This window comes from Camelus bactrianus, chromosome 6 (assembly GCF_048773025.1).
Source record: "Camelus bactrianus isolate YW-2024 breed Bactrian camel chromosome 6, ASM4877302v1, whole genome shotgun sequence".
Lineage (NCBI taxonomy): Eukaryota > Metazoa > Chordata > Mammalia > Artiodactyla > Camelidae > Camelus > Camelus bactrianus.
In genome coordinates, this window is record NC_133544.1 from 52,249,107 (window position 1) to 52,273,252 (window position 24,146).

The 24,146-nt window shown below is 34.2% G+C and overlaps 1 protein-coding gene across 6 annotated transcripts in view; it reads right to left on the bottom strand.

Moving 5' to 3' along the window:
* Nucleotides 1–254: 254 nt before the first annotated feature.
* The window catches only part of MIPOL1 (mirror-image polydactyly 1), a 266,078-nt gene continuing 242,186 nt past the window's right edge, over nucleotides 255–24,146 (bottom strand). For all 6 annotated transcript variants that reach the window (XM_045504304.2, XM_010967039.3, XM_045504303.2 and 3 more), the window contains 3 exons: nucleotides 4,094–16,090; nucleotides 2,725–2,869; nucleotides 255–1,550 (listed from right to left, as the gene is read on the bottom strand). In XM_045504304.2, coding sequence (XP_045360260.1) covers nucleotides 16,024–16,090 — 67 coding nt within the window. In that variant the 3' untranslated portion in view covers nucleotides 255–1,550; nucleotides 2,725–2,869; nucleotides 4,094–16,023. The remainder of the gene's footprint in view (nucleotides 1,551–2,724; nucleotides 2,870–4,093; nucleotides 16,091–24,146) is intronic.

The window sequence follows — 24,146 nt, forward strand, 5'->3', positions numbered from 1 at the left end:
GAATTCTGGTCAAAGGAAGGGAAAGAAAATGAAAATTAGAAACAACTCTGAAGAGATGATTTCTTCATGAACTTAAGCATTATATCTGGATCATCCAAGTGAAATTTTATTTAAAACATATCCAAAGACATTAACTACAATATACCAAGGAAATGAATAAAAGAAATCAAACTAATGTAGTCACATATTGAAAGTGCTTGCTATATTTATGAAGGCCAACAGTTTCACCAAGAAGAGAAAAGCTATAAACACAGTGAGAAGAAATCCAAAATTTACTACAGAGCAGTTAGGGTATACTTTAAAAATATATTACAACCAGATAGGAAAAGTGTCAAATAATTAAAAAGATATATGAAAAGATACTTTAGTTTCAAAGTGATCTTAATAAGCAACAATTTTATAACAGAAGCATAAACTTTGAATAATAGAGCTATACTAGGTTTTTTCTACACAAAATTGAGAGATTAATTTCAGACACTGTAGGAAAGATAAAAGCTGCTGCTCAGAAGAATCTGCTGTAATTTTCACTAGAAATTAAATTTAGCCTACCAAAAGGAGGTAAAAATTGATAAAAAAAATTTGTTCTTCTAAACAAATATTTTAAAATTGACAGTAGACATCACCCATGAAAATGTCAATGACAGTATTAGTCACCAACATTTACACACACACACACACACACACACACACACACACACACCCCTTCTATGCAAAATAGCCAGGATTAACTCCATTTGGCAAAACTGGAAATTATAGCCAGCCTCCATTTTGTACCTTACTAAGGAAACACGTAATTATTTGATGTGGGTAGATAGTATATTATTTTATCTCTGACAGATTAGTAAAATGAAATGCACAGAACATTGTAGCATAATATATAGTATAAAATAGTATAATATATAATGTAGTATAATAAAGGATACAAATTTTATCTCTTAATGGTAGATTTATTGAGTTTCTATTAACAAATAGAATCTTTAAAGTGAAGTTTTAAGTGGTTTCTTTTATTTATGATAAAATGAATTTATGAGGCCTCTACAATAATTTTTAACAGTAAAATTATAGAAGTCAGTTCTTTTAATTATAAATCTATTGATTGGTGAAGTCATCTCCTAATAGATTTTAGGGAAAGTTAGATTTTAGAAACTGGGGGGGCCAAGTTGAATATGATACATTTGGTTTCGTGGTACTATATAACTTAACACCAGCCAAATCATTAAGCCTATTTACAAAGTAGAGCTTCGGACTCAAATATAAATGCTGATTCTTATGTCACCTTAACAAAGGCTGTTTTCCTCAAATTCATTCATTCTCCTCTTTGTGTATATAAATATACACATATACATAATATATGCAGGTACACATAAACTCACACATAGAGACACACACATACATACATGATGCAATCCACCGGTGGTGTTTTAGGTACTCTTTCTTCTCTTTTCAGTCTGTGAACAGCTTTATCTTCCTTGTCTTTCTTTATCCCAAGTAGTCACTGGGTCCTCATAGGCTTTGTCACCTAAAGGACATGGAAGCAGCTTCTGCAATACCTGAAATAATAATGCTTTGATTTGTCAATGTGAAAAGTTGGATGGCTTTTAAAAGTTGACCAGTCCAGGGCTATTTGCACACAGTAGACATTCGATAAATATTTGTTGATTTGATTTATACTAGGGTAAAGAGCTGGGTTACAACCTTTTTTTTCTCCACTGATGTGCTATGGGTCAGCCTATGTACAAATGCACTTATGAGTAAATATTAATGGTCATGGTCATTGAGGGTGTTTTAGAGAGAAAAAAAATCTAGATCTGCAGACTGTTAGGAATAGCAAAGATTGGGAGCATGTTTACTAAAATAGACAGTAGTTATAAAATAACAGATGACAGGCACCATAAAATAGTGTATTCTGATAAATTATTTGGAAACAAAGTAGCTACTTCATAGGTTTTGAATCAATCACGTGCTGAGGGTTTAAATTCTTGACTCCATACAATAGGACAAAGGAGCTTTCCATTTAAAAAAACCGGTAATATTTTGGTGATGAATGAGCATATTCATAAGCCACATACTATTTATTTCCTTCGGTATCTTTTCCCTTGTGATAGTCACAAAAGTGTTTGTGTATGTTTTATTGACAATTTAGGGGTCTTGGATATAAAAAATGAGAATTTCTCTCAAATTTCAAGTAATGTGTAACTTTTAAAGAGTTAAATTCTCTACTCCTATCATTCTAAAGGCATAATTGACTTATTTCCTTTTCTGGTCACTAATAGGAAAAACTGTTTCTGAGCTTACAACATGTTAAATTGTGGCTCAAGGCAAATTTACAACAGCAAGGCTTATGATAAAATCTGTCAAAACATTAACCACGATGGCACAAGTTTCAGCCCTTAACAGAAACAGGGAAGCAGGAGCTCAGGAATGGACACACGTTTTACTTCAAGCTCTGAAAATGCTCGCTTATGTCACATTATGAAAGTTACTCAAGTCCTTTTTCCCCTCATTTTACCCTAACGTGAAAGTTCTATAGGGTGATTATGTTTTTACTTAACTGGTTTCAAAGAGGTAGAAGGTCCTAGGATTAAAGATATGAATCTAAGTAAGAAGTTACCAGCTAAGAGAATTTCAGATGTTCAAGACAAAAGCTAAGCATCTATACATAGCATTTTTACTTCTTGTCTAATAAATTTGAAGAAAATTGTCTTAATATAGGTTGTATCTTACCTTTTGCTACTTTAAGACAAAGATGGTTCATTTGGCCATGTGCCAGGATTTGCATATTATTTATTAAGATGATTTTAATTTTTCAATATGGTAGACAAATTGGTAGTTTGGGTTTACTATTCCTTGAGTAAAGAAGCTGTATTCCCTAGAAAATTACGAACAAAATACTGTTATCAAAAGTGAATCTCTCTGCTGGCAGTCAGTTATAACCGAGATAGTTAATTTTGTGTGTGAGGCACATACTAGAAACAATTTCAGAGAAGGGCATACTATCCTGAAAAATGTAATTTCATTAGACACAGCTGGGACAGATTTATAAGAAGAAAGTTTTCTTTAGAGAACTTAAAGGTTTTCAGTGCGTTAATATCATGGTCATACAAGTAAAATGCAGTGAATATTCCATGCTTAAGTGTTTCAAAAAGCCTTTGATATAACTGTCCTGTTTTATTGAAGAAGGGTAGGCATTTTTTAAGCTTTAGGATCTTCATTCAACAAGGTACATGATGAACCGGTGGAGACTAAAGTAAAGACAAAATAAAATTAGTAACTAAATATTAATTTCTAAAGCTGTAATTTGGTGGGTAATGTTCATGCAGCTTTTTTTTTTTTTTTTTTTGGTCTCAGATATCTTAGAACAGGGTTTAGGTATTGAAAGAATAACAAACAATCAGAAAATAAAATCTTGAAAAAGTTTATAAAAATAATCAGAATTCAGAGAACTTTAGTTACTTTTAGGAAATGAGGAATTACTGAATTTGAAATCATGATTTAAAGTAGAGTGCAGCAATATCGGAAGGCATCCACACACACCCACTGGTTTATACATTGATTGCCTTGTCCCTCTCCTTGTCTGAATTTTGATACTCTTGGTTCCAGAAAGCAATTTAGTTCTTACTGTTGTTCAGTAAGATTTAAATGGCCTATCTTGTGGTCTGAAAATTTTGTATAAACTTACAAGACAACAAAACCACACCTTCACTTTATTATGGAGTGAAATTTCAAACTTTGGACTGTATGGGACGAAAATCTAACAGTTACACACAAAATTCTGATTAAACTTAACCAAATCAATCAAACACAAAAACTTCCCCTAAACCCCAAAACTCTTCACTTTAAATTGATTATGGTTAAAAGTTAAATTCTTCAGGTAAACCCAATGTTTCACCTGGTAATGTGCCAGGTGCTAGATAATTTGACATGATAGTATATTTTAATACCACTATTTAAAAAAAAGGATACTCATATCTTAATCTTTCAATGTCATGTATTTTTTAGAAAGATGGAATACACAAATGCTTATAAAACAAAAATACAATTCGCAAATTTAGGCTTCATCGTTAATCAAAATGATCATTCATCAAGTATTTACCTGTGCAAAGAAACGTGAACAAGACTGAATCTCTGACGTCCAGAGGCTGCATGCTAATGGGAGACAGTACAGGAAAAAGGAAACAAGAGGAAACTTAATAACTGCCCTAATAGAGATGAAGAAAGAGCTGTAAGTCATACAGAAGAGAGATTAACTTCTACTTGGTGGGGCGGTGGGGGTGGGGAACTAGGGAAAGCTTCGTGTTGGGGGTGGTATACAAGTGTTCTTGAAGGATGAATTGGATTTAAACTCATGAAGGTGGATTTGACTCAGTAGAGGATTAAAAATGTCAAATGAATTAAATAATGAAAGTATAGGGTAGGAACTGAAATGGAGAGTATGCTTAGAGCATAAGATCTAAGGCATTAGTATAAATGAAAGTCACTTTTATTAATTTTCTTGCCATCCACAGTAAAACAAAATAATGTCAGAACCTTGATGTATGATTTGGGCTGTTGGTTCTTTTAAAAAAATCCAAAATGGGCCCAGAAAACATTTCTAAAATTAAAAAATAAAAGCATACACACACTTCATTCTTTGATTCTAGAAATGATAAAGCCACCTTTTGTCTTACTGCAACTTTAACCCAATAATATCTGCAATATTTGAACTTGCAGTCCACAAGGTAGCTAGCTATATTTCTTGAAAGTTGTTGCAATTTTTATAAAAGCAGAAATAAAATTATTATTTGATATGATTGAGGTCTTAATTGAAAAGAAACTTCTGATTTCAAAAGTTTCTCCTCACTTCTATTCAACAAGCAAGATTACATATTCACATTCCTCTGTGTCACCTAAATAAAAGTACACAATTACTCTTTATAATATGACCACAATTTAAGAAAATAAGGTGCAAAAGCAAATCTAATTTTGTAAAGTGGTAAGACTATGATGTAAGACATTAGTAATCAGTGTACACATTCAAGTAAAGAGTAGTTCTTCAAAGCAATAACAGAGATATTTTATGTAAAATTATTATATTGCTGCTCAAATTATATCTGAGTTTTCTCCTCTGGAATTTTCTTCAGAACTGGTTTGGGAGTTGGAGAAGAAATTCAGTCTCCTCTCTTCTAGTCACCTGGTTTTTGTTTCAAAACAGTATGTCTAGAAGCAAAATGAGGCTTATAGATTTAAAATAAAAACTTGTCTCTAGCAAGCCAGTGTGTACATAATCTATATGGGCTTGAGAAACATTCTTTGTGACATTATCAGGAGGATCTCCCTAAGCAACAAAAACTGTTGGCTTGGAAGAAAAGTCCACAGGAGACAAAGTATACTTAACTGGTGCATTTGGCAGCTCTCACCTTTTCAAATACTATATAATTTTAGTTTCTCTGTTTTACTCAAAGTTCCTAAGCTTTAAAACAGGTACACATTTTGAAGTTTCTCCTATAGTAGGTGTGATTTCTTGAAATGAAAGCCACTTTTTAATTTAAGCTTTCTGAGGAGCACCTTGATTTATTTTTCATACATATCATGAAGGCTACTTTTTAGAGGGGGAGCAGCTGGACTAGACAGGCAGAAGCATCTTACTTGCTTAAAAACATATAAATCATATGGTTTTATTTATAAAACCAGACATGTTGATTACTGCTGTTTTCTAAGTCTTGCTTTACGTGGAACCAGTGTTAAAAGTTCGTTAGCTAGAGCTTAACAACACAATGGCTGAAGGAATGGAGTTACCACACAAGTGTTTAAATTCCATGCCGGATCCCTAGCTACAACAGAGCAGAAAGTTCAAACAACAAAAACAGAGTTGCAAAGTCTGAACTTGTGTGTCACGGATACCTCTTACTCATCACCAGGCAGCTCTTATTCAGGGCAACCAGGCCCTCCCAAGCAACATGGTTAATTGAATAAGGATTCTGAACCTTTTGGCTGCAGATAAACCAAAGTGGCACATGGCTCATAACTCAAACATTTCATTTTAGGCAGCTGTTAGTTTTCTTGCCCAGGCTAATTTGGATTATTCAATCATTTTCTTTTCTTTAATGAGAAACTGCTTGTAGTTACTGGTGGGGACAAAGAGCTGCAATAATGGATCTTGGAAGGTAAATTTATTATCTACTCATTTTAATCATGTATACAAGTGATACTAAATTCAGAACATTTTAATAGCAATATAATTATGTGTGTGTGTGTGTGCACGTGCATGTGTGTATGTGTGTATGTGTGTAAATTTAGTAACATTCAGCCCTGACTACTGTTTCCTACTGTGATGGATCTGGAACCTCCCACAGTGAACAACTAAAAATGCTGAACAGAAAATGACAAACATCTTCCCAAATACATCATTATGTTGGCATGTCAGAAAGGAATATTGAGAGGCTAAAACCTAAGTAAACCTGGGAACCCTTAATGGCATGTGAAGTACAAAGGGCAGTTTTTACCTTGAGAGCATTTGACTTATGACAGGGGTGAAGCTGAGCTTTGGTTTCCATGGCCTCCTAGTGGAGCAGGGGATAGTGGACAAAGTCCAGGGCCCACCCACAGAGAGAAATCTTGAACTCAGACTATGAATGGAGGATAGAAAAAAATATTCCCCTTATGAATTTTATAATCACAAGCTAGCCCTTATGTGGATTGTCTACCTAAACTAGTATTATTTAAGTGGCCCAATAAAATTCAAATGATGTTAAAGTGTGCCGAGGCCTGCACATGCTCCCAGGCTACCACCAGAAGCAAATACAAAGCCTCTATGAAGGAAGCCACCTTCAACTCAGGCCTTGAAAAGTCCCACAGAGACTAATTTCAAGACATATAAGTTCACATTCGTGAATCAGTAAACCTGCAAAGAAATAAGGCAAGATAAATGAAGCTAGCAGAAGTAATACCAAAATTGGAGCAGGAAATACTTGAGATACTAAAATAATCAGAAGGTAAGTACAGAATAAGCATGTTTAAAATGTATAAGAAAATTAAAAAGGAGTTGAAAATATGAGATAGTAACAAGAGACCATAAAAATCATCAAATGGATTTGGGAGTGAACAAAATATAACTTCCTGAAATAAAAAATATAATAACTGAAATTACAAACTCACTGGAATGCTGCTTCCAGACAGAACAGAGTTGGTTGTTGCAGACCAACGCTCCTGCCAAGAGCAACTAGTAAAGCTGGATAAAATACAAAAAGTATTTGTTTAAAAGTATCAGAGATGGGCGGAAACAAAGACAACTAGAGGAACTAGAATTCCAGAGAAGCGAGAACAGAGAGGTAAACTGAGGGTCTGCAGCCGCTCTCCCCCTGCAGGCATTACTGGTTCTGGGTGAAGGTGAGAGAATGGTACTCTGGGCTTTGTCCTGGCAGAAGACTGCTGCTAGGACAGAGACACCAGCAGAATTTTCGGCACTCTTGCAGGGCTAGACTGACAGACCTGGAGAAACAAATGACCTGAAACACATGCCTAGTTCCCTCTTCAAATATTTGGCAAATTCTGAGCTGTCCTAAGTGGGCGGGTAAAAAAGCTCAAAAGACAACATTTAAAGGGACCCGAGGGAAGATAGCACCTTCACTACCAAAAGCCTAGCGAGCTATGCCATGGGAGAAGAGGCAAACCAGAGAAAAATGGAGCCTCAGTCAAACTGCAATCCAGCTTCAACTCAGCACAGTACCTAACTAGATTAATGTGATTACCTTCCACCCAATCTTTCCAATAGAGGAAAGGTTAAGCTCTCTCTGGTGGAAAATAAAATCTGGAGGTTCAGGACATCTAACATTCAATCAACAATTAATAGGCACGCACGCTGAGAGACAGAATCATGCCTCTAGACACCTATAAACAGAACAGACGACAGAGAAAGACCCATGGGTGATTCAGATACTGGAGCTAGTAGACATGGACTTGTAAGGAACTATGACCACTATGTTCAAGAAAACAGGTAAAGGGGAGATAATATATTTAAGAAAGATGAGCATTTCACCAGAGAACTGAAATATACCAAAAACAGCAGGAAGAAACCATAGAATTGAAAAATACAGAACCTGAAATTAAGAATTGAATAAAACAGAAACAGACTCACAGACACAGAAAACAAACTTATGGTTACCAGGGGGGAAGGGGTGGGAAGGGATAAATTGGGAGTTAGAGATTTGCAGATATGGACTGGTATATATAAAACAGATAAACAAATTTATACTGTATAGCACAGGGAACTATATTTGATATCTTGTAGTAGCTTATGGTGAAAAAGAATATGAAAACAAATATGTGTATATTTATGTATGGCTGAAGCATTGTGCTGTACACCAGAAATTGACACAACATTGCAAACTGACTATACTTCAATTAAAAAAAAGTTAAAAAAAAAGAATTGAATAGTTTTAATAGCAGAAAACAGGGTTGGTGAAATGAAAACAGCTGATTTTGAAAATGAAAACTAATGCACATAGAAACAAAAATGGAAAATACAGAAGAAATACATGGGAATGCAGTAAAAAAAAAAACTAAACATATATAATTGGAGTCACAAAAGGATGGAGAAAAAGACACTTAAGAAAGATTTCCTGAAATTGATAAAACGATATTAAGCCGGAGGTTTAATAGGTCTATCAACTCATGCAAAGAACACCACATCTAGGCACAAAATAAAACTGCCATCCTCCCTCCCTCCGCCAACCAAAACCCCCAAAAAACAAAAAGGAAAAAAGATCTAAAAAGCAATCAGAGAAAACAGAGATTTTACTTTCAGGAGAAGAACATTAAGGCTGACAGTTGATTTCTCAACAAGGGAGATGGAAGCTAGACATCAAGAGTGTGACATTTTAAAAGAGTTACAGGAGGACTTATACTTTTGGCCATGATGGAATAAACAAGCACCGCATTTACATTCCCACCTTAAAGAAACAACCCCCTCAAACAAAAAATTCAAAACAAAACAAAACAAAAAGAAAAAAATAAAAAAAGCAACCAATACCAAAGCAACAACAACAAAAACAACAGTGGAAATACATGGTCAATGTTTTTGTATTTGGACAACAGGCAGCACAGGACAGTGATCCCACAGAGAAGGGAAAGAAATGGAGTCCTAGGGTTGCCCCAGCTTATCCTATGGCAGGTTTATGGAGCAGACTGCAGAAGGGGGAACAAAACAGAGCTTGGCAGCTTCCCTGAGTTGAGGACACAGAGTTGGAAACTTAGCGAGGCCACGGTGGTTAGAATTTGCAGGTCAGAGGGCTGAAGAAGAAAGATTCTGCGTGGAGCAGGGAGGGCTGCACAGAAAGAGAGTGAGAGAGCCAGTGGGCTCAGGAGAGCTACAGTGCACTCCCTGAGCCTTCCTCTGAGCATGGCCAGTAGGGACTATGGAGTAAAGCCTAAGAATCATCAGAGAGAGGCAGGCAGAACAGTGACCAAAACTCACATACGGTTGTGACCAGTCAGAGCAGAGAAACCTAATACTACACTGGACATCAGGTTTTCAGAAGGTGATTGCCTAAGGTGGGAAGAATCAGCGTCAGACTAAAGGTGCTCTGGTCCTACCTACTGAAGCTTAAAGCAGACTTCCAAGAATCAAACTGATTCCCAAGTAGTAAAACTGCATCCCTGAACGAAGTTCAAAAGTGTATAATGAAAGGCAAAAGTATCGAACACCCAACAAGATAAAATTGACCATGATTGGCATCCAAAAAAGTCACCAGGCATACAAAGCAGGAAAATACAACTCATGATTGTATAGCTCAGGGAAATACAGTGATTATTTTACAACAACTTTAAATGGAGTATAATCTATAAAATATTGAACCACTATGTTGTACACCTGAAACTAATATAATATTGTAAATCAACTATACGTCAATAAAAAGAAAAAGAAAAATACAATTCATGGTAAGGAAAAAAAATTAGTACAAAAAGACCTGGAAATTAAATAGATAACAGAATTAACACACAAGGACATCAAAACAGTTCTTATGACTCTATCTTTTATATCCCAGAAGATAATGTAAATCATTAAAAAATTCAGAGATACAAAAGACATTAAAAAGACCCAACTTTAACTTTCAGAGATGAAAAATGTATCTGTGACGAAAAGGGCTCTGGATGGGATTAAGAACATTAGACACTGCAAAAGAAAAGGTTGGGAAATTTGAAGACAAAGCAATAGAAACTCTCCAAACTTTGTTTTTTCATTTGCTTCTAAGATATATAGACAATTTTAATGCAAACATGCAATAGGGCATCTTTCCCATCACTTCAGAGGAAAATGAGCCCCTCCCCACAAATAATGAAGAATGAAAGAGCTGTAGGACAATCTCAAGTGGCCTAGTACAGACCAAATACAAGAATAGATGGAGAAGAGTTTGGGAACCAAAACTACTGAAAAAATAATAGCCAAAATTGAAAAAAATTGATAAAAATTATTAACCCATAGTCCAAGAAGTTCAGCAAATCACAAGCACAGAAGCACGCAGAAATTTATACCATAACACATCATAATCAAATTGGCTAAAACAAGTGATAAAAGGAAAACCCTTTTAAAGCAGCCACAGGACATATGTACACAGAACAAAAATAAAAGTGACAGCAGGAACAAAGCAAGCCAGAGACAGTAGAGTGGTATCTTGAAAATATTTCTTAAAAAAGTTAACCTAGAATCCTACAGCCAGCAAAAAACTTTTTTTCACAAAATGAAGGCCCCCTTCCACAAAAAAAAAAAAGAGAGAGAGATTTTCACTATACAAGCTGAAAGAATTCATCACTGACAGCCCTGCATTAGTATAAAAGAGAAATACTTCAGGAGGAAGGAAAATGGTAACAGGTGGAAACTTGGATCTACACAAAGAGAAAGAGCCCCAGAAACAGCAAATGCATGGGTAAATACAAAATAATTTTCTTACTTTTAAAATCACCTTAAAAATAGTTGATTGTTTAAAGCAAAAAATAAGTTATTATTCTGTACATACATAGAAGTAAAAGGTATGACAACAGTATCACAAAGACCATACATGGTGAGATAGTTTTTTACACAGAAACATGAAAGTTTAGGTATTACTAGTTTATGGAAACTTTGTCCCAGTGATTCCTACTGCTCACCTGACTCTGGGCCTCTTTAAGCCACGTACCTTAAGCTTTAAATTCTAAGTTTACTACAGGTCACAGAGTGTTACATGGTCTGTTTCTATTTACCTTACCTTGATTAAATAATCAAACACAGCAGAAGCAGTGTTTTTAGATTTTAGCTATTGATTGCAGGAAAATTCCACATACAAATTCTAAAATTAGTCGAGGTGCTTTGTAGTAGATTTCAATCATTCTATTTTTTTTTTTTAAGTAAGAGAATTTGATTTCCCTTTTTAGGTTCTTTCTAACCATATTTAGCAAAGTAATGTTTCTCTTCAATATTTTATTACAATTTTTATATCTAAATAGTTTTGAAAGGTTCCTAAGGTACCTAATAAATTTGTTCATAATTACTTTTATCTTTATTAAACTTGTTTAGGAAGTCAGACGGTTTGACAGTGAACTTAGTCTGTTTCCTTACTGTGGTATATTTTACAGGTACATCTAGTATACTGTCTTCAGGATTGTACACTTAAAAGTTTGATTAAGATCAATGTATAGGAATTACATTGAAATGTGTAGGATTTGCAGTGGAAAGTTTATGTGACTAGAAAGTAAATATGTATTTCAGATATTTGGGTTTGTGCATTAAAATGCACCTTTGTTAATAAACAGAGAGTCAAGAAACTGGTGCCTTTCAAAGTAATAGCATTCTCCAAAACTGCGTTTAGGAAACAGTAACATTAGAAATAAGTATATTAATATATAAAATAGATAAACAAGTTTATACTGTATTGCACAGGGAAATATATTCAATATCTTGTAGTAGCTCACAGTGAAAAAGAATATGAAAATGAATATATATATGTTCATGTATGACTGAAGAATTGTGATGTACACCAGAAATTGACACATTGTAAACTGACTATAACATAATAAAAAATAAGTATATTAAGATTTCTGCAAATAAATATCAATAATACACAATATTTCAATGATTATTAAAAATACACATTATCATTATTAAACTCTAGTTATGAAATCCTACATTAAAAATAACTTCAAACTTTATAAATTTAATTTAAAGTACATAATAGAAAAGAAAACCTTTCAAAAAAGGTTATTCTAGTAAAAGGATTACAGAAAATCTGGTAACTTGAGATGCTGTTCTGGAACGTATGCTACTAGTTCAAATGTGCAAGCTCCAACTTAACAAATGTTTAAAATATTTGAGTTTTGAAAACAGTGCCAAAATAAACCACATCTTTTCTAGAGATGGCATATTTAGCTAAGCACGAGTAATATAAATCTTTCAACCATTCTATGTATTTGTTTAAAAGCCTCAGAAACCACGTGCATTTGTAATAAAATATGAACAAAATGCTGAAATCACTGGAGCCTAACAATTGACTTATAAATCAATTTTTTAAAAAGGCAAATGTATTTCTGTCTGTGTATTTACATATCTGTTTACATCTAGACATAAATAGATAGACAGGTTAGCTGTAAATAACAGTTATTAATGACATAATAGTGTCTTGTGGAAAATTTGGTTCCATACAAACCATATGTGAGAAGACGAATGTACAGGCCACTGCTATTTTATTATAGTGCCTCACTAATCATGAATACTTTAATAGTTTAATAGACAGAAACTTTAATAGTTATCTTTAAAAATATACTATTCATAAAAATGGGTTTCTATGCAACCATATCCAATATTAAATGTATAAATCAGTAATATTCTAACTTTTTGTGAAATAAGCTAATTCTATTGGTAAGTGACTTGATTAGACTCATCAATTTGTTTGAATAAGGAAATATACAAAGGATCAACTTTCTCACTGAAAAAAGAAAAATATTTTAAATAATTTTAACATAATGGCTTACTTATAAAGGTGAATGAAAATAACTCACATATTACTAATTAACTAATAGCTCTGCTGTAAGTACTTATACTGTGTTTATAATCAATAACCTTGTTTACAACTTGCCTATAACTGGTTTTATCTCTAACAGATGCTCTAAGTGGTAGACATAATATAATACAATATAATAATATATACTATACTATACTATACTATACTATACTATACTATACTATAATGACATTGTTGGGTTTTAGCGTCAGGTCAAATTAAAAGGAGTACAAAGCAACTCAGGCTATTTTTTTAATTAACAATAAATTGTCACAGTATTCCTAATTAGAAATTGCAGGAGTTAAAATGTTTAAAATTTTCTTACAGAAAGGTTGAGACCTATGGTTGCATGGAGTTAAGTCATGAAACTTCAGTTGTAAGTCCTAGCCAGTCCTTGGCAAATTCCTATCCCCTTTTTAGTGTGTTTCCTCATTTGTAAAATGTAACAACAACAACAACAGTACTAAAATATTACTCTTATCACCATTATTGTGTAGTTGATATGATATATTGTTATTATATGATTGTTGATAGGATCCAACAAAAAACACAGATGTAAAAGGACTTTGTAAATCATCAAGTGCTACACCTTTATATGATCTTTTCCGTTCTTCCTCTGAATCTCTTATTTGTTCAAGGGAAAGTGAATTCTCATGTTACTATAGGAATTATACTTGATGTTTAAAGTAAACTCAAAGCAACATCTCTGGACAGTGTGCAATACTTCTGCAGTTGCAACAGTATTGAATATGTAGAGAATTGATCCTCAGTGAGCAAGGTTATACCTACGTCCAAAAAAAAAAAAAAAGACTATTTGAAACACTGTTGGTGGACACTTTTAAGTGTGAGAAATCAATTAATAAGAATATTTGGCTGTAATACTTAGCATTTGTTTTTCTGTAGACAACTTATTTTCAAGGGGATGTGATAATTTGGGGGAGATTACCTACACTGAGCAATAGTAGATGTTAGAATTGTTTTGTAAATTTAATGTTATAATATCAAATTCTATAAAAGTACTGGATACTGATTATAGGAATTGGCTGTGCTAATTTGATTGCTTAGTTATAGAAAGAGGTGTCTGGAAATTGTAAAATGTCTTTATTCTGTACTATGCGTTTTATAAAACCCCAAGCAAAATAACTCAAGAAAGTTTTGTCTGTTCTTCAGAGACTAAGCTGAAAAATCAAGTTTACTTGTGATTTATTTGAAGAGGATTCAGGAACAGACTATTTTGTGACAAGAATGGTTTCTCTTTACTTACCTGCATGACTTGAAAGGTGCTGTTCCTTTACATAGGGAGCTGTTACATGTTTCAGTTAGAGCCCAGAGAGACCAAAGGCACTCCATGCATGACCAAATTATTTCAAATTTCTGTATTTATATAGTCACTGGTCTATGAGAGGCTAGAATTCTTTTTAGGAATGTAGAGTAAATCCAGTTAGTTTATTTTTAATCCCCATTGTTCCTTTTTCTCTAATTCTCATAGTTTAAAAAAATAATTAAAAGCAGGCAACATGAGTAAATTCTAAATTTGAACTCAATGGGATGATTCTGTCAGTTAATTTAATAAGAAAGAAACTGAGCTTTTTTTGCATCATGATTCTTTTGTCAACCTATGATAAAACACCTTACATTTTCCTGCAAAGTAAAAAAATTCAAATGAATAATCTCCAATGGTATACGCAACAAATTATTCTGTACTTGTCCTGAAAATAGAAAATGGTAGATAATTTAGCTAAATCTTAAACATAAATTTAAAAATTTATGGACTTAGAACAGTTTTCACTTGCCTACAGAATTTTCATTCCATCTCTCCTTGTCTATTTCATCCTGCTCTGGCCATATTCATTTTCTATTGGCTTCTCATCTGTTCAATCAAAAAAAAAAAGAAGATATTTCTCCTACAGCCAAATATATGTCTTAGTTTTATGCACATTTCATATGATTAGAAGTGACTACTATGCTGTAATTACTTTAAGTTATCGCTTATATTAATAAAAAAAGTAGGTAACCTGAACCAAATCCCAGTTTTACTTTTTTCTCAAGTCCTTAATATTTTTACATTCTAATTATATTGTATACTATATACCAGATTCTCCTCCTCCAAACCAAAAATTCATATGATAATCTAAATAAAGATAATCAAAAAGAAAACTTAACATGTCTGATGGGCTCTTGTCTTTTAGAGTCATGCTGGAACATGCTAATTTTCAAGCCAAAAGTATTCCAGCCTATTAGACAGACTTGACAATTCCTACAGCTTAAATAAGAGTTTAGATAATTATTCAGACCCAACATTAAAAAAGAGTGACAAAATGAATTTATAAGAACACATTAACAATACTCTCTTTTTATTGAAAAGTGTGCATTACTTGTAAAGTGAAACAAAAATCATGCCTTGATTTGTGTAATTTTAATGTGTCAAACTCTTATTAAAGCAAATTATACATTTAACTCTTGCTATCTATTTAATGTTCTTTAATACTAACAAAGATTAAATGCATGCACTGAAGGAAGACTATACATTCTTATGTAGGTGCTCCTCTCATCAGTTAAGAAATAAACCCTATGTTGAAAAATGCATGTATTTGAAGTTTTGACCTAACACAGTGGATTAAGGTTTAGACAATATTTACCTTGCTGCATTTTGATTCAGAAAGGGCCATATGTGAAGATATGATCCTGACCAACTTTACTATGTTTCTATAGTGATCTTTCAGCAAACATATTTATATTAAACACAGTGAGATATAAAATAGTTACAAAATAAGCTGCAACTTTATAGCTACCCATTGGTAAAAGTCTGCAGTTAATACATTTGGATAAATAACTCAAGTCAGCAGCAAAGTGGTTAAACATTTGTGATTTGATTTTATCTCAGCTTGGAATGTGGTTGGAGTGTCCCACTTCTAACAACTGTTTGCTAAGTTAAGGCTTTCGTGTTTACACAGTGTTGAATGAAGCAGCCTGGTCACCAGATGTGACTGCTTCCCCAGACTGTCGTTTTTTTCAGTCAGATCACTGTCCTCATGGTCCCGGTTCCAACCTTCTTCCTCAGGACGTCCACCAGCCTTTCCAACCTAAGTTGGGGGTAGGGAGGTGGGAAGGGAAAAAAAAAAAAAAAGAATATAAAAAGTGAAATTATGATCAGGAATGTTTTGGCTGAAAAAGGACAGTATTTGCCTGTGACCAAGCAGTCCTAGTAGTCATGGTAAGAAACAAAGCATTACTGTAAGTGAGAGACACTGATGCAGAGTGCCAAGTATTTGAGGTTAAAAAAACAGCAAAACCACAAACTTTTTAAACCCAGATCTTCAGATTGCATCAGCTTTCTGAAAAATATAAGACATTCATTTAAATAATTTACCTACTTGCATTAAGGCTGTGGAAGAATCATTACTATGCAATGACAAGATGGCATATTAAATGTAGAGAAGTTTCACACTGATTTTTACCAAAGACATAAATATTTCAATACAGAAATACCATCAATCTCCCACCTGTTACTTAGCTAAATAAGTGACACACTGGTATATCGCACAATTGTTATGTATTAAATTCTTCCCTTTATTTTGTTTTTGGTGGGGAGAGGTCATCAGGTTTATCTGTTTTTTAATGGAGGTACTGGGGATTGAACCCACGGTCCTGTGCTCACTTCACTACTGAGCTATACCCTCCCCTAAATTTCTTCTCTTTAAAGACAGGTATTAGGTGACTAGGTGGGAAAACTTCATGTCTCAGTGGCATGATAATAATTTAAATATGTATAAATGATTTGATGCTAAGAAAATTAGATTTTCTGTACCATGCTTTAAAAGTTTCTATTCCTGAGTAATATAAATAGGCTAGTAATGACTATACATGTTTTTTAGTCAAAGACAAGTGATTTTTTAGTTGATTAAAACTCCCCAATTATACTGAAAATAGAGTCAAAAGTTCAGAAGTCATTCTGTCGTGTTCTTAGGCTACTCTATAGGAGCACGATCACATTCACTGAATCAGTAAGAGCTTTGCTTGACAGAAGATGATGGAATCAGACCATTAATTGTTTTTTTTCCCTTTTATTTTCTTTACTGAAAGCATAAAACCTCAACCAAAAATCTTGCTTGATGTTACACACACAGAAACCTTCCTTACATATGAAAATCACACCCAGCAGTTTTCATACACAATCCTCCCTCCTTAAAGACGGGTGAGCGATACAGTCTAGTCTGCTGCAGCCTGCCTCATTTATATGGATTCATGCATGAGGGTCCTTTGCAAATAAACCCAGCACAGAGCTAGACACTAAAGGCATGAGGGTATTCTTAGTGTCATACATGCTGGTTCAGATGGACTAATCAGCTGCACGCAACACTGAAAACTAGCTTACGTTTATTGAATGATTCTGCATATATTGAGTTTGATTAATAGAAAACAGGGATATAAAACAAAATAATTCAGTGCATCAAAAATCTCTTTGAAAAATATAGTGATGATCTTAGAGTAAAAGGCAAATCTTGCCTAAATTTATTACTACAAATTTCTCAAATGTAAACTTTATCTATTATACATCTATTAAAACAGTTCTAAGCTAGTGATCCAAATACCTGAACTAGAATATTCACTAGACAATTCCCTATATTCACAAATCAGTCTGTATTGTTTGAACTTTCCCTAGTGATAAAAACTAGTGCTATCTTACACACTCTGAGTATTATGAGTCATAGGATTACACAAATCCTTTAAGACAAAGTTTCACTAACCTGAATTGTGGAGGAGGAGGAAGAAAAATGTCAGTATGAAATTTTAAGTGTATTGCTAAAATGTAATAATTACTTGAATTAACTGTTAACAAATGACTCCCGGGAGAAACCTTGATAAGCCATTAATAGAATTTGTTGGTATGTATTGTAAAAAGTAGAAAATATTACTTTTAAGTGGGTTAAATATATCTCTCCCCACAATTTCATTTACACTAATTATCACTATGAATTCCGAATCATCGGAATCCCAAATTACTGAGGGAAGTCTGTGTTGTGCTTCTTTTGGCTTCTCCTTTACAGATGAGCTCATCTTACTTTAGTTTCTTTTTTATACAATAGGATATCTTTCCATTTAGAACTCTCAAATCTTGCTAAAGTAAGAAGTTAGGAGGAAATACTTAAATATGTTTTGCAATGTCTTTACTATATTTCAACAATTACTAGATCAACCACATTCTCAGTTTATCCAGGTTGAATGATTTATGAAAATTTGATCTCAGAAATGAGAAAAATGTTAATTACTTAGTTTTGTAAAAGCTTACTGACTTTTGAAACACAATGAAGCACCTATTCCTTCTTGTAAGGAAAGGAATACACCTGCCAGACATGGGCTGTGCCGACAGGAAGGTAGGTGTGTCTGCCTGTTGAAGCACCTTGCAGGATCTACCTGCAGGCTATTCTTTATTGTCCAAATCAGTAATATCCTTTAAAAAATTACGTAGCTTATTAAAATAGGATCCAACTGCTTTACCTGTTACTTAGCGATAGCTTCCCCTGGGCTTCATGAAATAGGAAAAGGGTTAGAGCTAGGATTTTTCTAAATATGAAGAAACTAAAGCACAGACAAGCCAACCCTCATACAAGATCCCAAGGTAAGACAGTGACAGATATGAGCCTGGATTCCTTGTTCTTAGTTCAAAGCTACTTCCACTAGGGTTTGGGCTACTAGAGAGCTACAGATTTCAGATTAATGTATTATTTGTCTTAATACCTTCATTAAACTGTTTCCTCAAGTTATTAAGCCAAATTGGGTATTTGCTGGTGTATTTCATCTGCCAGTTTAGTAACACATTATAAGAAAGTAAACTGATGACATTGCACATAATTAGGAAATAACAGTTACAATCTATTATTTGCGGTAACACAATTTCTATGTAAACTTGAAAAATATACTTATAGCTGTATTTTAGAGAAATCCTAGTTTTTCCAATTAACATTACTTTCATATTTTCTTTGTGTCTATATAATACGTATATAGTACAATAAAATACATATTTTCCATCAAGCAGATTAACCATGAGTTATTTACCAATTTTCTGAATTGGTTTACTTTATTTTTCACTCTTAATGAATATTGTCATACATTTAAGAAAGGCAAATAATATTTAATGAATACTAAGTGCCAGGAATTATGAGAAGCAATTTAGACATACTTAATTTTCATTACAACTACATGGAGTAGATGTTATCTTTAAATGACAAACCAAAGCTAACTTGATCAGAGCCACACAGCCAGTGAGTTTTGCAGCTGGGATATGATGTAAGATCCAATGACCACATCCCTGATCTCTCCGATGTGCTATATTGCTTCCCAAAATGCTGTGACTTTTAAGGCTTATTTTTGATTTTTTTGTGGGCTTGAATTACTGACTAGATAATATTTTTTGCAAAATGATAGAAAGGAGTGAAAACAAATTCCTTGTCATCAACTGAATTGTACCAAACCAAAATCTCACTCTAGATTCCATTTTTGAGAGCAATTTTTGTATCTGTCAATCTAAGTGTAGAATTCTTACTGGCTGGGCAGTTTTCTCTCTAGAAAAAGCATTCCATTCCTACTGATCAAACACATTTAGTTTAATTTTTTTTTCCCCAAGGAGAAAGCACTAGGAATTCAAGAGAGATGGATACCCGTCATCTTCCAGTAGAGGAGACAGAAAAGCTATTAAAAGTCGTGCCCTATTTCTACCATGGTAGCAGGACAAGATCTAAATGTAGTTTTTCCTTTTACTATTATTGCTGTTCTTCCTCTGCTGGTCTTTTTACTGTTGGTTTATTTTATCACCTTTTCTTAACACTTTTCATACTTCCCTCAAGATGTTATTTGCTCTCTTGATTCCACTTAAATGCTGAGGACTTCCAAATACAGATCTCTCATCCCAAATTCTCCTGAGTTTCAGACTCATATCCAACTGTCTTCAAGACATCTTCTCTTGCCTTTTCCAAGGAGAAAGAATTAGGAATTCAAGAGAGATGGATACCCATCATCCTTCCAGCCCTAGAGGAGACAGAAAAGCGACTGAAAACACTGGCATGAATACAGAAGATGGGGTAGAGAGGAAGACATTGACTCAGTTGCCTGAAACTCACATTAGAGGAATGGCACTGATTAGGAGGAGATAGTAGATACTGAAGAGCAGAGAGTGTGATACAAAAGCTGGATGGTATAAACCTGAAAGAAGGGAGGGTTTTTACATGGATGCAGAAGGTATGAAAGTAGCAAAGGGGAACCAGAGAACTCTCCCTCCTAGTATATATGGTGTGGGGAAAAGACCGATGTCCAGTAGGCTGCTAGGAAATGAGTGCCCTTGATGAATTCAAATTTCAGGTAGAATGTGTGTATGAAACATTCAGTGCAGGAGTTGTGGAAAGATGAGAGGTAGTTACAATGCAAAGAAGGTTCCCGAAGGCAGATTGAAATGAGTTGAGATCAGAGGAATAAAGAAAGAGAAGGAAGGAAACATGGGGGAAGGAGGAAGCACACAGTTGTAAGGAGGAGGACAGGTAATTGATAGGGTGTAGTCACTCCCCCATGCATAAATTGTAACCAATGAAATAAAAGTTCTTGCTCAGTTTTAGACACACTATGTAATGGAAAGATACAGACTGAGATACACAGATGCATAAAAATGCACATATTTACACAGTGCACAAAAGTATCTGTAAGAAATAAGGGAATATCAGTAGAAGAGAGAATAAAATGGAGAAAGAAAAAGAAGAAAGACCATTTACATTTGAAACAGAAGGGAGAAAGAGCTTGTAAGTGAAAAGGCGAATGTAGAAGTAGATGGGAGACTGGGTTGAAAAGTCATGGTGAAGAAAGTGAAAATGGTAGAAAATGGCTAGAATGAGGAGCTGAATAATAACAACACAGTCAAAATTATTTATTTTAATAGGAAATCTGCCTCAGATCTTCCACCCATCTGCCTAGACCTAACCTTTAACTCATTAGACGATTTCCTGTATGAAGTGTTGTCAAAATGTTAACAGAGCTGGCATGTCTTTACTTTATTTTTTTTCTACTTTAACACTTCCAGTCTTTAAATGGTTTTGTACGTTAAAATTAATAGACCACTCACATTATTGTTCAGTGTACAGGTTCTCTAGCATATCTAGTGTCTTTAAAAATATTGAGGCTGACATAAAAATCCAGTCTAATCATTAGAAGGCAAAGTGGGACTGACATCTTCCCTGATTCGGACTTTTACTTCTATTTTAATGCTACCATGTTTCACTATTGGCTTATACTAAGTTTTGGTGCAAATGAGTCTACCCACTAGCCTGCTTTGCCTACCAACCCAAGTCTCTCCTATTCTGGACACACATAATTAATATTTCTGTATCAGTTATTCACTGCTGCATAGTGAAACACCCCAAACTCAGTTGCTTAAAACAACAGCTATTTAATTTACTCATGTCAATTTAGACTTGGTGCAGCTGGGCAGTTCTGCTAGCCCTGCCTGGAAGCACACATGCAGCTGCAGTAAACTGGGGCTGGGTGGTCACATGCCTGATGGCTGGTGCTGACTTCTGGCTAGGACTCTCTTCACATGGTATCTCAATCTCAAGTAGACTAGACCAGATTTATTTACATGGTGAGCACGAGTTAGCAAGAGGGGAATGCTGGCAATACTCTTGCAGCCTTGTTCAGAAGCTGTACAACATCGCTTGGTTTATTTTACTGGTGAGAGGGAATCACAGGCCACCCCAGATTCAAAGGGTGGGGAAGTAGATTCTACCTTTTGACAGGAGCAGCCACAAAAAATTTATGGCTATATTGATCCTAAGTGAAAATTTTACCTTTATCCAAGTCAGATGTCATCTTGGTAAATTTAGCCCATTTTCCTAACAATATCTTTTGATATCCTGAGTTTATCAAACTTGGTTCTTGTACTTATGATAAGCCTACCTTTTATGTTTTAAATTTAGATATTACAAAATGTTAAGAAAAGAACCAAGGGTAAATTACTGACAAAAACTCTCAGAGACAACCCCACAGGGTGGTAATAATTTAAATATGTATAAATGATTTGATGCTAAGAAAATTAGATTTTCTGTACCATGCTTTAAAAGTTTCTATTCCTGAGTAATATAAATAGGCTAGTAATGACTATACATGTTTTTTAGTCAAAGACAAGTGATTTTTTAGTTGATTAAAACTCCCCAATTATACTGAAAATAGAGTCAAAAGTTCAGAAGTCATTCTGTCGTGTTCTTAGGCTACTCTATAGGAGCACGATCACATTCACTGAATCAGTAAGAGCTTTGCTTGACAGAAGATGATGGAATCAGACCATTAATTGTTTTTTTTCCCTTTTATTTTCTTTACTGAAAGCATAAAACCTCAACCAAAAATCTTGCTTGATGTTACACACACAGAAACCTTCCTTACATATGAAAATCACACCCAGCAGTTTTCATACACAATCCTCCCTCCTTAAAGACGGGTGAGCGATAAAGAGGAACCATAACAGAATTCTCAGCCATACCAAGTTATGATATACTGAGCTCAGGCTATACCTTTCACAAATAGTTCTAAGGTTTCAAATACTGTGGACAAGAGGGTGTATTCACAGGAAGTTACTGATAAAGTGGGAATAAACTGTCCTCAGACAGCGGAATTTTGGGACATTTTATTTACCCTACTTCCTTTAGCTTCACTTTTAGATGTATATTAACACTAAGAAATTGCTTCCCACTTGAAATTAAGCAATAAACTTGGATTTATCTTTGAGATTAAATAGAACATAGAAAAAACTTGGTACATGTATATTTAAATGTGCTTAGATTAGATATATGACATTATATGACACTCCTTATTCAGTGTCACTAATACCTAAGGTAGACAAGGGAATGATATATTCCAAACATAGACCAACAATCATAGTATCAGTTTAGATGACTAATAAACTTGCAAATTAGACACAGAACAAATAAAAAAATGTAAAACTTGGCATTCTTTCATTTTATTTTACCCCAGTTAAAAATTAAAACATGGAGAAGAATTAAAGCTGTGTTTCCTTCTTTATAGGTTCTCTAAGGTAATTCTACTTCAAGATTTGGATTTTAAATTAATAACTTTGGTATAATTTTACCCAGGGCTTAATGAAGACTTTGTTAGTAAATGAGATATCTAGACAGTCCGCTGGATTCCAAGTGTCTTGGCAGCACAAGTGCAGTTGATGATACCATTAGGAGAGTACTTACAGAAGATAATGGAGTTATTCTGCTTAAGCCCCTAACTTAACATGATAAAAGTGATTGAGATAATAGGATGAATTAAGATCAAGTGTCAGTTTTATTGGGCTCTTTCACTCTATCAGGATATTTAAGCCATGTGTAAGATTCCCAAGAAAGCTCAACACCAGTAACAAGCTCATGAACCTCCATGAGGGCAGGGACAATATGTATTTTGTTCGCCACTGTACTCTTGGTAACTAGCAGAACAGACCCTCAAAAGTCAATAGGATATTGTTTACCTGTTTGTGAATAAATATCACACACACATGCACACGTCAAAGGTCTTTGCAGAAGCACATTAAATGATAAAGCAGTTATTTGAAAAGAATAGATTTCTCCTACTTTAAATGCAAGGAGTTTGGGGGCTTGGTGGGAAAATGTTAAATGAAACTCCACCCGTAGGGAGAACTAAGTTAAGGTTATCCTTTCTGTATCAGGAGGAATTTTGTCAATCCAATATTAATGAATTACTAATTCTGAAAACTAGCATCTTCAGCTCTTCTTTATGATTTCCTAACATAGCAGGAGAAAAAATGAGGCATACAAAGAAATAAAATCACCTCCAATGCATCTTCTATGCATATTATGCATCTTCTACGGGAGAAGCATCAATGTCAAAAACAAGCAAACGCCTGACGATGTAGGAAGAGCAAACTGAAAATAGGTCAATCATTTTAACTATTCCATTCAAAACTCTTGATTTCTAAGAATTGAAACAGGGTATGTTAGTGACATTTTAAAAAAGGATGTAGATTTGGGGAAGTTACTCTTTTTCTGGTTTTTGTGTTCTGCCCTGTTCTGCAGCTTCTAGGATAGTCCTATGAATATTTGCATAAGTTATATCTTAAGGCACACAGAAGACCTTTATTTC